General features: G+C 39.2%; 1 protein-coding gene across 7 annotated transcripts in view; it reads right to left on the bottom strand.

Annotated features, from left to right (window-relative positions):
* Positions 1-13,331, bottom strand: part of nrxn2b (neurexin 2b) — a 687,330-nt gene that overhangs the window by 312,655 nt on the left and 361,344 nt on the right. For all 7 annotated transcript variants that reach the window (XM_084924606.1, XM_084924605.1, XM_084924600.1 and 4 more), the window contains 3 exons: positions 9,063-9,182; positions 7,646-8,027; positions 6,452-6,642 (listed from right to left, as the gene is read on the bottom strand). In XM_084924606.1, coding sequence (XP_084780732.1) covers positions 6,452-6,642; positions 7,646-8,027; positions 9,063-9,182 — 693 coding nt within the window. The remainder of the gene's footprint in view (positions 1-6,451; positions 6,643-7,645; positions 8,028-9,062; positions 9,183-13,331) is intronic.

Here is a 13,331-nt window from a genome sequence, read left to right as displayed (position 1 = left end):
TTGTTGCCCTTACAGTATACCCTTCAAGGCCCGATGTTGGGCAGCGGAAAATATACACAGTCAAGTGTTTATAAAACACATACTATGGCTCAGTCAAGGTCAGAGGTAGTTAAAGTTCTGTCCATTTTATCTCAGAATGTGGGGACGATCACACTGTTTACCGAATACACTCGAAGCCACTGTGTCCTTGAGTGAGACAATGAATTCCTAGCAGCTCCAGGGCTGCTGTACTGCTGCTCATCGTGATCCTCTTACAGAGAAGGGAGGCAAAAGATATATCCCGCCTGTGGGGAGGACAAGCAAGCAAAAATGTCTATGAAGTGTGACAATATTCCCCTAAATCCATAATATAAGAATGACTGAACCACTTACATATACTAGTTTGTTTTTTTTTTCTTCATGTATCTTGGCAGAGAGCAGATATACTAAGAAAAGTACAGTTTTTCTAAAAACCCAGAATGGTTCCTAGCAGCCACATCGCTGCTATGCATTTGAACATGGATGAACAGTTGCGGCCTTTCCATATTTTATGGGATCACTTCAGATGACATGGTTCTGTTTCCTGACAAACTGAAAACCTTTAGAGTATCTATCAGTTTTGGGAAGTACATTCTGCCTTTTAACTCTAGCCACTGCCACAGGAGAGTGCTAAAGTTTTCCAGGAGAGAGGAAGGTAGCGATCTAGGTTTTCCTAACTTGGAAGTAGCTGACATAGAATATAGAAAAATGAAAGGGCATCTCAGCAGCATGAAACTTTTGATTAACGACACCGACACTTTTGAATTCTGCCTGAATCCTGTATTTACTTCCACTGACCATTTGCATGTGCCTCTAAAAATGGTAACAGAAAAAGAAACTGAAATCCACGAAGAATTAATCTTCTGGTTTATGTAAAATATAAAAGGATTTTGGTGTTGTGGCTGTATTAGTAAGAGACTTTAGGTAGTGGTCAGATGCTGACATTATTGCAAAGCTTTGGGTCAATCAAATGGCTAATCTCTATTTTACTGCGGAGCTCATTAAAATGTGTGTACCTGTTTGTCTTTCTCTCCTCTTCTCCATATTGTGCTTCAATTTGTTCTGCTTTTGTTGGGAAATGGAATGTCATTGCTTTACAATTCCACAAAAATATGCCTCATTAGAAAGCATCTTCAAAAGAAAAGGGACACATACTGTCTAAATACGCTCCTCCTAGATTCATCTCCTCATCCTGAATAGATTTATTCTACTGTTGTTAATGTCCCTCATTTCCCCATCACTGTATTTAATAAAGGCAATTAATATCTTTGACATTCTCGTGTTTCTTGCATAGTAAAACAAATTATTCCCTCAGGGCAATCAATGTTTATGTTTACCTCCTTTTCCACAGGCCCGGCACTGTTCACTTCAATTTCAGATTTAAAAGAGGTAAAAAGCATCACTATAATAACAGTCAGCCTGAAGTTAAACTAGCAGTCATCTGCTTCGTATTGGGGCAGCTGTGGCAGCAGCTCCTACTGATCCCAGAGTTGAACACAATGCATTCATCAGTGTGTGCAAATCTGTGTGTGACTGGGTGTATGATAGAGAGATTAAGAAAGCACTTCAAGTGCTCAAATTGAGTAGTGCCAGTCAAATGACCTGCATTTAAGAATTTATTGTTTTATTTTGATGAAATCTGTCGTTAGTGCTGAGGTTTAAGGCAGCTCAGCTTCCCAGCTTAAATAATTTTCTCCCAAAATTCAAAATGCATAAGATTTTAATATGTAATAACTACCATGTGTTTAGTAAAGTACATTTCCGTGCATCTATAAGAATGGATCTCCATCCAACAGTATAACTGCTACAATAGTAGTAAAAATGTGTATATGCAGTGTACAGGATGTAGCAAAGGACACATATTCTCATTGGCTTTAGTGAAAAACTAATTACTTACTAATTAGTAAGTGTCCTTATATAGCACTAATGAATTAACGATCAATATATCATTGTTAAATTAATTGTGATAACTGCCATAATTAGCATAAACAAATTGGGTCTCTTAGCCTTTGTCCACCCCAAATGGTGTTGTTGGTGCAAGCATAATACGAAATGAAAACATATCATGTATACCCTGTAGCTTCCTCTCACAACGAAAGAATCTGCTAATTGTTCTTGTTATCTTTCCAGGGGGAGGCTGTCGTCTTGGTGATAGTCTTGTTCATATAATTATAGTGAAGCCTGAAAATGAACGAGGTAATTAGTAATGTAACATGATATCAGTTAGACCTTGTGACATTTAAAATATGTCATTATTGAAGACTCAAAAACAGCATTAGTTAAGCGATGAAACATTTCAAACAGGAAACGTGGGGATAGACCAACACCCCATCAGATTTAGGGTTAAAAAATGGAAAATATGGAAAGAGGCAAATGGAGCGCTCACAGCATGAGGCATCAAATGAAATTCCTGCAGAGAATAAAGCGAGTGTTTAATCAAGAAAATCCTTTTTTACATTTTTATTTATTCTGGGGTAATTAATTTTGTAATAATAATTAATAATTAATTATTGGATCAAAGCAGAGACTCTGCAGGCATGTTAGTAATCAATAACAATTTACACCAAGACGAAGCCAAAGATTCTACAAACTGTTTCAATTAATTTCTTTGTGTCTTTTGATTATATAGGACGAAACTAGTGGTAATACTTGAATAATGACCCTCACATTTAAATTACATTTTACTCATAATCCTAATAAAATTTACATTTGTTATATTTCTAATTGTAAAAAAAAATTACATTTGTGAATATGACTGTATGTTTTTTATGCATTATATTATAAAGTTGATAAGAGATTAAAATAATGCCATTCTCATGATATCAGCTTATAGCACATAGTATGTATGATTATGATTATAAACACAGTATATAATATGTCAGTGACAACTTTTATTGATATATGCTGCTGCTTAGTCAAAGCCACTGATTATCCATCACATGTGTGATGATAATAGTTATTATTTTACCCCAAACTTCGATCTTACTAAGACAAACCAAGTAGGTTTGGGGCTCAAACCATCCACATAATTATTTGCAAACCAATTATTAACCAATCTGTAACCATTAATAATCATTTCATTGTTTTTACTGTAATTTCCTATCCATTATATATTCTAAACAAGTAATAAATGTGTAATTTCACGTTCCACAAATAAGCCCTCATCGTGATATCATATTGAGCTCATCATGATTTGTGCTCTCTTTGGCCTCATTATTGGGTCTTTCCATCATATGCCATCATATGATAATAATAGTATTAAAATGTCCTAGAATAAAACAAGCTATTGCAGTAGAAGAATATGGTAACAACTTGCAGTATGTTGACAAAACTGACGCAGCCGTATTCCCTTTGTGATGTATGTTGAACATGCATCACAACGGGTCTTGCTCTAAGACCTGCTTTTACTCTACAAAACCACTCAGTGCTATCCTTGGGAGACTGTGTGTGTTGTTCCATCATCATACTTTAGCTGACAAAGAGGAATGCCTTGAAGATTTTTTGCCTGTCCAAAAACAAAGGAAAGGAAGACAGAGAGCACAAAACCCATTTTCCCCATTTTCTCTGTGCAATTACACAGATAAAGCTTGGAGAATTGGATTTTTTTTCCCCTTTGAAATGCAGACTGAAATGGTGTTAAAGAAAAGCAAAGAGATCGAGAGGAACGTCTTATTGTTGCTATTTTGTCTGTTTTTTGGGGGGGGGGGGGGTTTAAACAAAGCTTTGTGTGTAACCACTGAAAAGTAACACGAGTATATAAAAAAAGCGGAAAAACATATTCTGTTTATCAAATTTAAATATATATATTTATATATATAATTCTCGAGAGACTTTCATCACCTATGAAACTATACACATTTAGCCCTGGTGGTTTGTTCTCGTGTTTACAGTGTTTGAGCGCAATATTTTGTCAGGAGGATTGTCACAGATATTCTCTGTGGTTCTACTGTGTTTGAATGCCCAATTAGACAAGTGAATTGAGGATAGAGACATCCCCTAACCCCCTCTAAAGTCCTCTAAAGTGATATTTACAGCCATTATTCTTCCCACTAGCACCAAGCTGCTTCGATATCTACCCCCTGCAGGCAAGAATTGTTCAAATAAAGAAAAGGAACCCTGAAAATACATAGATTTTGAACACAGCAGCATGCACATTAACGACACAGATGGAGGGTTATTCCCCAGCCATGTTGAGAATGTGTTGATTGGACAATGGAAAGATGCCTTCTGCTTCATTTAAGAAAAAGAAAATCAATTTGGTGTCTGTAATTTTGAATATGCAAATTGTGCCATTGTTGCTGTATACTTCTGTGCTGGGCAGCTGTCTTTGTATGTTCAGTTGGAAGCATATTATTAGAATCAAGTACAGTTCACTGACTTCAGTGCATAATCAGTAGTTGTGTTGCTTGCAGAAGAGTTCATCTGACAGCCACGTGTAGTCACGTGTAGATTAATATAACCATGTTGTCATCACACGCTTGCATTCTGACAAGTATCAGTGGGTGTCATGGTGTTACATGTCTTCACTCATACATACTGAATATTCATTAAAAAAAATCTCAAATAAACTCTGTGTTTTTCTGTTTTTAACACAGAACAGAGCGTGTGTGCAATAGTGACTTAAATGCAGCTAATTAAGCCCACTTTGTGAAGCAGCAGCCAGTTCTGCACTGTTAAAACAGTAATTTTAGAAAACCGCCACATCTTTTGACAAAATGGCCATAAACACAAATTCGAGACAACAGCTGTGCTTTGGTTGCAGCTATATTTACAATGATCACTCTGTGAGCAAATTCTCATGCACAGAGGGGAGACATGCAAACACATGCAATGTAAATAATTTGTAAACTATAGGAATATAAATGGTATTGTCTCATTCTGTATCTCACTCGTAATATATCCAACCTGCTCGCCTCGCACTGCACAGTAGACATACTGTATACATGCAGTGCATGCAATGGAGAATGAATACACAATTATACAGCATTAAAAGCTACACTTAAAGCAAACAATTATTTCTAGTGGTTCCTGAACTCACTATTGACAACATTATGAAATGACCACAAAATATAGTTCAACATAAAACATGTAAAAAACATTCATCCTTACACTTTAGGTGGCAAATTTTAGGATCAACTTGCTAGCTGTCTTGCACTTGCATATTTCACTACTTTGTAAACCAGGGAAGATATGGATTTCCCATTCCTCTATACGTCTTCCTCTACAGACTGCCTTAGGATTATTCTGTTTTGGTGGACTGTGCATACTGCAATGGACAAAACTGGAAAAAAGGGTAAGGTCTGTGAATAAATCATTCCCCAAAAAAACCGCTTTTTGATCTTTTGACTCCTCACAGACATCAGTGTGCCCAGTGAGTCACCCTGACTTCTGATGTGTCTTACACAAAAATTCCCTGTAACCTCAAGAGCACTCCAAGCTCTGGGACACAACACTGGCAAAATCAAAGTGTTTCCTCCAGTGCCAAACTTAATGTGTGTTCATGGTGGCACTTGAAAGAGTCTAGCCGTGGTCACACAGCAGTCTATCCTCTGCTATCCATTGTTAATACCCTAGATCCAAGAAGTGCGTGTTACTTTTTGATTGCTGACATTCTTAAAGCAGACCAAAGATATTATTCACATGCTGTAAAACATTTTGTGGAACTGCCGAGCGCCTTCCTTTGAAGGCTTTTATTTAGAGCGGATTCACAGAGACGCAACATTTAAAAAGTCAAAGTAGTAAAAGGTGCCTCCATCACATAAGCTCATTATTTTGTGGGTAAAAGTAATTCACTATGTGTTTTTGTTTTTTAAAAATCTTCAGTCTAAACAAGAAACAATGAGCAGTTTTTGTTTCTGGTATGATTCTTTTTGTTGTGTGATGTTGGATTTAGGTCAGATAGTGATTGGTGAAAGATGTTGGTGTTATTGCCCTCCTCCTGCTGAACAAGGAGGATCACCTTTTAAAGCAAACAGCCTTTTTATTTCAACCACTGTCCACTCTTGATTGGCCAGCATATTTACACATGAAGCTCAGGATGAAGAGAGATTTATTTTTCTCTGTTAATCACATATGCCCAGACAAAGAAACAAAAAACAAACGCACCTGGTAACACAACCAAAGTGGATTTTGGAGCCATTTTTGTGCAATATGTGTGAAAGAAAATGGATATTTAACAAGAATATCAAACCAGAACTGTGCTACATGCCCACAAAAACAAAGGAATCCTCAAGAAAACCAATGAATATGCAGAAGTCCTATTCGAAAAGCCACTGAGATGCTCAGAGTGGTTATAATTTAGATGGATTTGAGCTGCCGTGTGTTTATGGCCATCCTCCAACAACACTAAAGGGACAGGCCAAGGATGACACTGGGATAGTTATTTCCTGCAAGTGCCAATGTTTTCTGGAAGATTTTACAGTGCTGCTGTTACCTTTGAGGTCCAGGTTGCGCGCTCCATTGGAGTGCTGAGTAACGGTGCGTGAGTCAATCTTGAGTGTGTGTACATTGTTGGCATCCCGGGACACCACCACATTGTGCCACTGGTTGTCGTTGAGTGGTTTGTCTGAGTTGCCCTTCATCAGCGACGGGCCATTGCCGAGATCAAAGACGTAATGGATGTACCTTTGAAGAAAGACGTCAGGATTAGGACTGTGTTCCTAACTCTTGTAACTCAACAGCGGTGCACGAGTTAAACAAACTCATTTGTTTCAGGCACCTTTTATTCCAGGAAAATTGAATTTTATATCAAATCTTCCTTGGATGACTTTTTTCCTAAATTTTCTCCAAGATGCTGTAAGAACATTTTTCGGGGGGGAAATACTAACCGTTTATGTAACTGTACTTGGAAACTGTGATTTGTTTTGGAGTTTTTTCTGGCTGGTTAAACATGTAAATATAGATACCTACTTTGTCTAAAACTCTGTGCTTGGCCACAGGCAGACGAGGTGGAACAGTTCCCTCCTTCACACAAATATGGCTGTCTTTTGTGTTGTGGGTTAAAGCTATTGTGCTTGTTTCATTCAAAGTATGTGATTTTTTTTTCTACCTTGAGTCCAATTCCTTTATGTAGCCTCTTGTCTTTTCAGGGTAGAAGCAGCTCAGGCTTTTGTGTTATAAAGATGCCGAATTCAGAGCACAAGGGAAGAGACAAACACTACCAAAAGCCTCTTTTGGAGACCCTAATTATAAGCAGCTTTTAGGTTGATGCGATTCACAAGTCCAACCACTTTATTTTGGGGTTGTGATGGCTTTGTCAAGTCTTTGCAGAAAAAAAAAACAACCTGAGAAAAACCAGATATCTCTACTTCCTGTTGACCAACCACTAACAAGCTACAGCATGCGAAGCTTTCAGCTGAGCTTTTAAGATGACTGATTATGATTACTCACAAACATACTCTAAACTAAGTTACACCGAGCCCACTCTGATTCATAGCAGCATTAAATGACTCACTGATCTGTGGGGAAAATATATGTGCTTATGTGCTCTAAATAAAAACAAGGGCTGGTGGAAAGAAATCTGCAGAGCGCAGGGGAAAAGCAACATCATCTTTTTTAGGCATAGCATACAATAATGAAAAAACATAAAATGATTTAGACAATTAAGAAAAACCCAAGTAAAACTCACCCCTTTACCAGTTCCACAACTATAAAGTCGCTCCCATCTCCGGAGTTGAAGAGCATCAGGCCATCAGGCGTGGTGGTTTTAAACTGAAAGAACAGGTGCATGGAGGCATACGCTTGTAACGTCGCTAATGCTAAGTAGCTGCCTTTTGTTCGAAATGTCACCGGATCCGCAATGATGTGGCGCATGCCAAAGCGGGCATTCAACTCGCAGTAGGAGATGTCCCCGTTTTTACACTGGTCTAGATATGGCACACTATTGAAGGTCAGGCCCTGCAGATGGCCAATGAAGTTTGAGGGGACCACGGATATGAAGCGGCGCTCAGTCATGATGCCCGTCTCAATGTTGTGGAACTCAAGATGTGTATGGGCACCAGTCATCTGGCCTAAAGATTGTGGATAACAAAGATAACAAAGAAAAAAACATCAGCAGATGGTACTACATTTCATTATTATTAGCCTTTATTAATTTATTCTATAATTATTATTATTATCTTTACAGTATAGTAATCAGTTATATTGCTGATCTACGCTAAACAATACAGTTGTGTTTCAGGGCAGATAAGGAGTAATGGTCTTGGTAAACTGCAGATTAAAATCCTTTCCCTACTAAAACCCGGAAGAGCCTGCAAGAGATCTCTTGGCATCATTTCCTTTTTTCTTTCCCAGGCACTAGTTTGTGAATAATGTCAGTCTTCACAGGGTTGATTTTTGCTAATGGTCTCGACATGCCCACTCTTTTTTTTCCCCCTCTTCATCTACCACACACCCTCAAACTCACTTTTTCGCTCAGCCTTTGCCCTCCCATCCTTTCACCTGAGGCCACAATGTTATGTGTGCCTCTGATGCCACCTTGTATTTGACCTTTTATCCTTCTCTTGGATGCAGGCAGAACCAATTTCTTTGAACTTTGTTCACTGGCTTGCTCACTCGTGGCAAGTAAAATAGAAATCCCCAAAAAAGCTCTGTCTGTATTCAGCCTCAAATATGTATGTATCTTTTTGCTTTTTATACATTTTTATGGCTTTGCCAGGCTTTGCAGCTAAGGTACCTGGCATTTAAGGGCTTTAAAAATTAGATATAGCGTAAGTCACTGTGGGATGCTTGGAAGGTTGTCATGGAGATTGGGAATTGGGTACAAACATCTTAAATTTAGCATTATTTGCAAATAAACACTTGCCAGCTGAATTGCCATTATCTCTAAATATGAGTTCAACAATAAAAATGTCCCATTCATTTTAACTCTAATTTGTCACCTTTATGTCTCAAATCAGATGTTTTAATGACAACTAGCAAAACAGCTGCTCTGAGCCTTTTGTACATACATTATCAGCAGAACACGTGGATTTGAGAATGCAGCACCACGCTCATTTACAGCATCTCACACCAAATGAATCCTCAGTGTCCGAATCACAACTAACCTTCCACTGTGACGTTATCCACAGACAGCTGTAGGTTCTTGCCTCTCCGCACCACCTTCACCATGTGCCACTCGTTATCGTTCAGCTTCTGCCCCGCGAACAGTGTCTCGGGTCCTTTGCCTGTTGTAGGGGGAGTTAAAATCACAAAACAGCACAGCAGAAATGATGTGTGCGCCTACCAACCCCCACCCCAAACACCTTCCTTCCACCTCCACCTCCCAGCCACCCCCCCAACACACACACACAGGTCACACACTGTAGGTGACAGGGTTGGTAGAGAAAACCTGCATGTTTGCAAAACACATTCGTGCTATTGATTTTCTCACTATGCTAGGCATGAAAGGAACTGAATATCTAGCCCGACACACGCTGAGTTGCAGACATTATATGAAGGCATTTCCTGCTTTCACAAAGCATCTCGATGTGCTGCATAAGTGGAGGAGACCAGGTGGTTTAACTGCTCACTCCTAAAACCTCCCTCCACCACTCTCCTCCTTAATTCTCTCTTTCCATTTCTCTACTCCCAATTCTCATCTCCTCAGCTCTACCACTAAAGGATACACAGTTTTGTGGAATGGCATATGGTTTTGCTAAGATGCTCTATAGAGAAATATTTACATAAGAATGTTTTCAAAGTGGGGAGAAGGCTATTTATAAGCTGCCAATGACAGAGCTTGATTTCCTCAACATCAGAAAAAACTGCTGGCGTGAGGTACCGGCAATAGAAAAACAGTGTGGGTTTTGATTCTGTTATGAATGCAGCAATGATCTGCTGATTTTATTCTTCGCTAAAAGTCAAGGTAGGAGCACGTTCTGTGGAAGAGCAGTGCCAAATTTTGTGGACTGAATACAGATGAATAAGCGTAAAGGCTATGGCCAAAAAAAGTAAAATCCTTATATCACATGGATTCAGACTCTAAATGAAGGTCTAGCTGTAGTGGGACTGGGGTGATCATTATAATCAATGATCGGAGAGAAGGAAGAGAGTTTTTGTCAACAACAATATAATGATGGGAAACTTTCACCTCAGTGGCAGCAGGACACACTGAAATAGTAGAAAGCCAAAAGACACCAGTCTCATCCATTCTTTTAGGTGGCTCTGAAGTAGAGTGAGGGCCATTGAGGCAGATCAATAGAGACATGATGACATCAAAAGATTGTGGCTTTCTTACACCATTAGCACTGATGATTTGCTTATTTTGAGTCTAATATTTGCTGTCCCACACCAATTCCAGGGTCACTGCCTCGCTTCTGACTAGTTAGCCGGCTGGAGCTGGAGTGTGCAGCTGCTCGAGTGGATGATGTAGTACAGCCTGGTGAAATATGATGGTCCCTTTCCCAGTTCTGTGTGAAATTATTTAGTCTAGAGGAAAAAAAGGAATGTACCATCAATTGATGGCCCCACTTGGCAAGAACACACACTGCCCACTGGAGAACCGTTTTCCCATTTACCCCTGTCCCTTTTTCATTATATTGTTTTTTTCATTATTTTTTTTCCTTTGGCTACATAAAATGTGAAAGAAACACTTTGATCCCTCATATGTGAAAGGAAGAGGCTGCTATATAGATGCAAAGAAAGCAAGTGTGGAGGAAAGTTGCAAGCAGAGAAATTAAAGCTGATACAAAGATATGCAGGAGTGCAGAGATAAAATGTGAAAATGGATGACAGCGAAGAAAGAAAAAAAAAAGAGCCCTACAAAAACCCAAGAAAAAAAAAGTGCAACAGAGCTGCAGTAGAGCTGGCTGGCTGATGTAAGAGTGTAAAAGTTAGAAAAGTACAACAAAAATGAATGGGAACAGCTACAGCTTCAGAATGGAGTCCATGTAATATTTATTTTCCCTGGCTTCTACAGGCCACAGGAGAGCCAGGTCCACCGCTACCCACACAGCAAGAGTCATTTGGCTATAATATCTCTAAAATTGGGGAAAAAAATGTATGCTCCTCTGGCCGGGCTAGCCAAGCAACAAAAAGCTCTGGGCAGAAGGTGGTAAAAGTGCAGCCAGGGACCCGTTAGGCTGTATGGTCAAAGTTGGAAACACTGGAGGGAAAGCACAGATAAGGTGGGGATGCAAGTCCACTGTCAAAGGTTAAAGACGAGTTTTGCTGACTTTTGTTGATTTTAAAATAAAAAGGCTTTCAGTTAAAGTAGTTTAATACCTATGTGGGTAAGACGGGTTAAGTCTGTAACCGGTGATTATTTGATTTTATGCTACAAAAAGCATGAATCCCCAAAATGAAGAGCACTGTGACCAGAGCTGTTAGCCTTGCTGAGAAGTTGTATAAATTGTTGTCTGTAGCTCTAAAGGCTCACTGCTGCTCCCCCTCCTTGTCCCACTACCCTGTTCAATTTTTCTAACTTATTCAATGTTTAAAAAAAAACCAACGTGTTTTTAAAAAACAATTACGGTAAGTGTCAAGTTCAATGACATTTTTGACTACTTTTTAATAAAATGTCAACTTGTGTTTTCTTCTTAAAGTATTACACCTTTTAGTGTAAAGCTACAGCACTGGGGAATGCTTAAAATGTCACCATGACCAGGTTTAATTACAGTAAATATCTAGATATTTAAATGTTACCTCATTAAGTGCTAGTGAATTAACATTTCATTTCAGTTTTCACTAAAACTTGAAAGAATTTAATGTCCTGATCCTAAACCTATAGGTGATCACTGGAGAACACTGACTGCCTCAAACCGATTGTGATGAAGTTGGTGGTGATATTGCTTGCAGTTAAATTAAGTAAAGCCTTACTTCACTGCCCAGGTAACAAGGCAAACAGCAACACTAAGGACTTGCAGTATGGGGTTAAATGAGCCACTAAGCTGGTAATGTAGCCACTCTCCGAGAGAAGTACTCCTTGGTGAAAAAACAAGGAGGGGAAGAGGGCTCGTTAATGAAGAAGCTGACAATTATTAAAATGAAATGAATTCTCATTCTGCCACTTGTGCCTTCTTACTCTGCTTTGATCAGCAGGGCAAAGGGCTGTGATCATATAAACAGAAGCTCCTTGTGCCTCTATCTCTCCCATTCCTTTGTTCCATCCTGCCACTTTTCTTTACACCTTCTAAATGCATCACAGAGGCACTGAAAAGAGTAAAAATAACTACGATTGTGGACTACTTTCATTGACTGTGTCAGCTCACCATTAATGAGAGGTGTGATGCTTGTGGGCTGTTGCATAATTACCAGCAGCCATCCATCATTGGTTGCTGTTTTCTCTCTGTAAACAACCTTGATTAATGCAATCGGATCAATGCAACACAGGTCCTCAGCCAATGGCTGCAGGTTGTTGCCATCAGCCTCTATACAGGCTGTGAGGCTGCTGGGGCAACAGCAAGTACTTGAGCACAGTTGTTTAATTATTTTGTCTAAACTCTGATCACGACAACTTATGAGAGAATAGCTTATAATCACTCGGCAAGCAATGCTGACAACATTTCTATCTCTTAGACCACTGATAATATGTGTAGCTAGAAGAAGAATCTGACAGTTTGAATATCTCGCCCTGCCTAATGACTTTTCTTATCCCTGTTCATATTTGTCACAGACACCACAACTCCAAGCCCCTTTATTAAACATAGTATGTTTCACTTAGATTCTTTTGCATTTTGCACAGTGTCATAGTTTTGTGTGGTCCTGTTAACATCTAGCTGTCACATAGAATTAGCTCCAAATAATAATGGCTATATAATATACCAAGCAAGCTTTCTGGCATGATTATTAAGTCAACCAGTGCACCAAAGTCTGGCCAGAGGGAGCAAAGCCAGTCTGAGATTTGCTGGGCAAATGTGCTTGCCAAAATGACAATGCCACAGAACACCATCACAGGGCTACAGGCAGTAAGTTTGCTGCTGGTGTAACAGTGGACGACTATGAAAGCAGCAATGAGTCATGCAGTCGTACAGAGAAGCAAGCCACCGAGGCCGTTTATCGGGGTTGCTCGAGCATATGCAGTTAGTGTGTTGAGATTGCAGGGGTCAGGGGCAACTGCAGGGTGCGTCTGCAAGTTAAAGGGTCAAATTTGTCTAGGGGCAACTGACTGTGATGGTGTGTCTGATCTAACAAGACAGCTTATACCCTGATCTACTCAGATTAAAGAAAAAAAAAAACAACTAAAATGCCACAGGATTCACATCAAATGTAGCAAAACATTTATGTTCCAGTATCAGTGCAGCACTGAAAAGTCCCCAATCGGCTATCACATAACAAAATAAATGTAAATGCAATGCATGTATTATAGGATAATGTTGTTCCCTGATGGCACCACT

Source organism: Perissodus microlepis, chromosome 3 (assembly GCF_051167445.1).
Source record: "Perissodus microlepis isolate ML-2025 ecotype Zambia chromosome 3, ASM5116744v1, whole genome shotgun sequence".
Lineage (NCBI taxonomy): Eukaryota > Metazoa > Chordata > Actinopteri > Cichliformes > Cichlidae > Perissodus > Perissodus microlepis.
The sequence above is the reverse complement of the archived record's forward strand: the minus strand, read 5'-3'. Positions and strand labels throughout refer to the sequence as shown.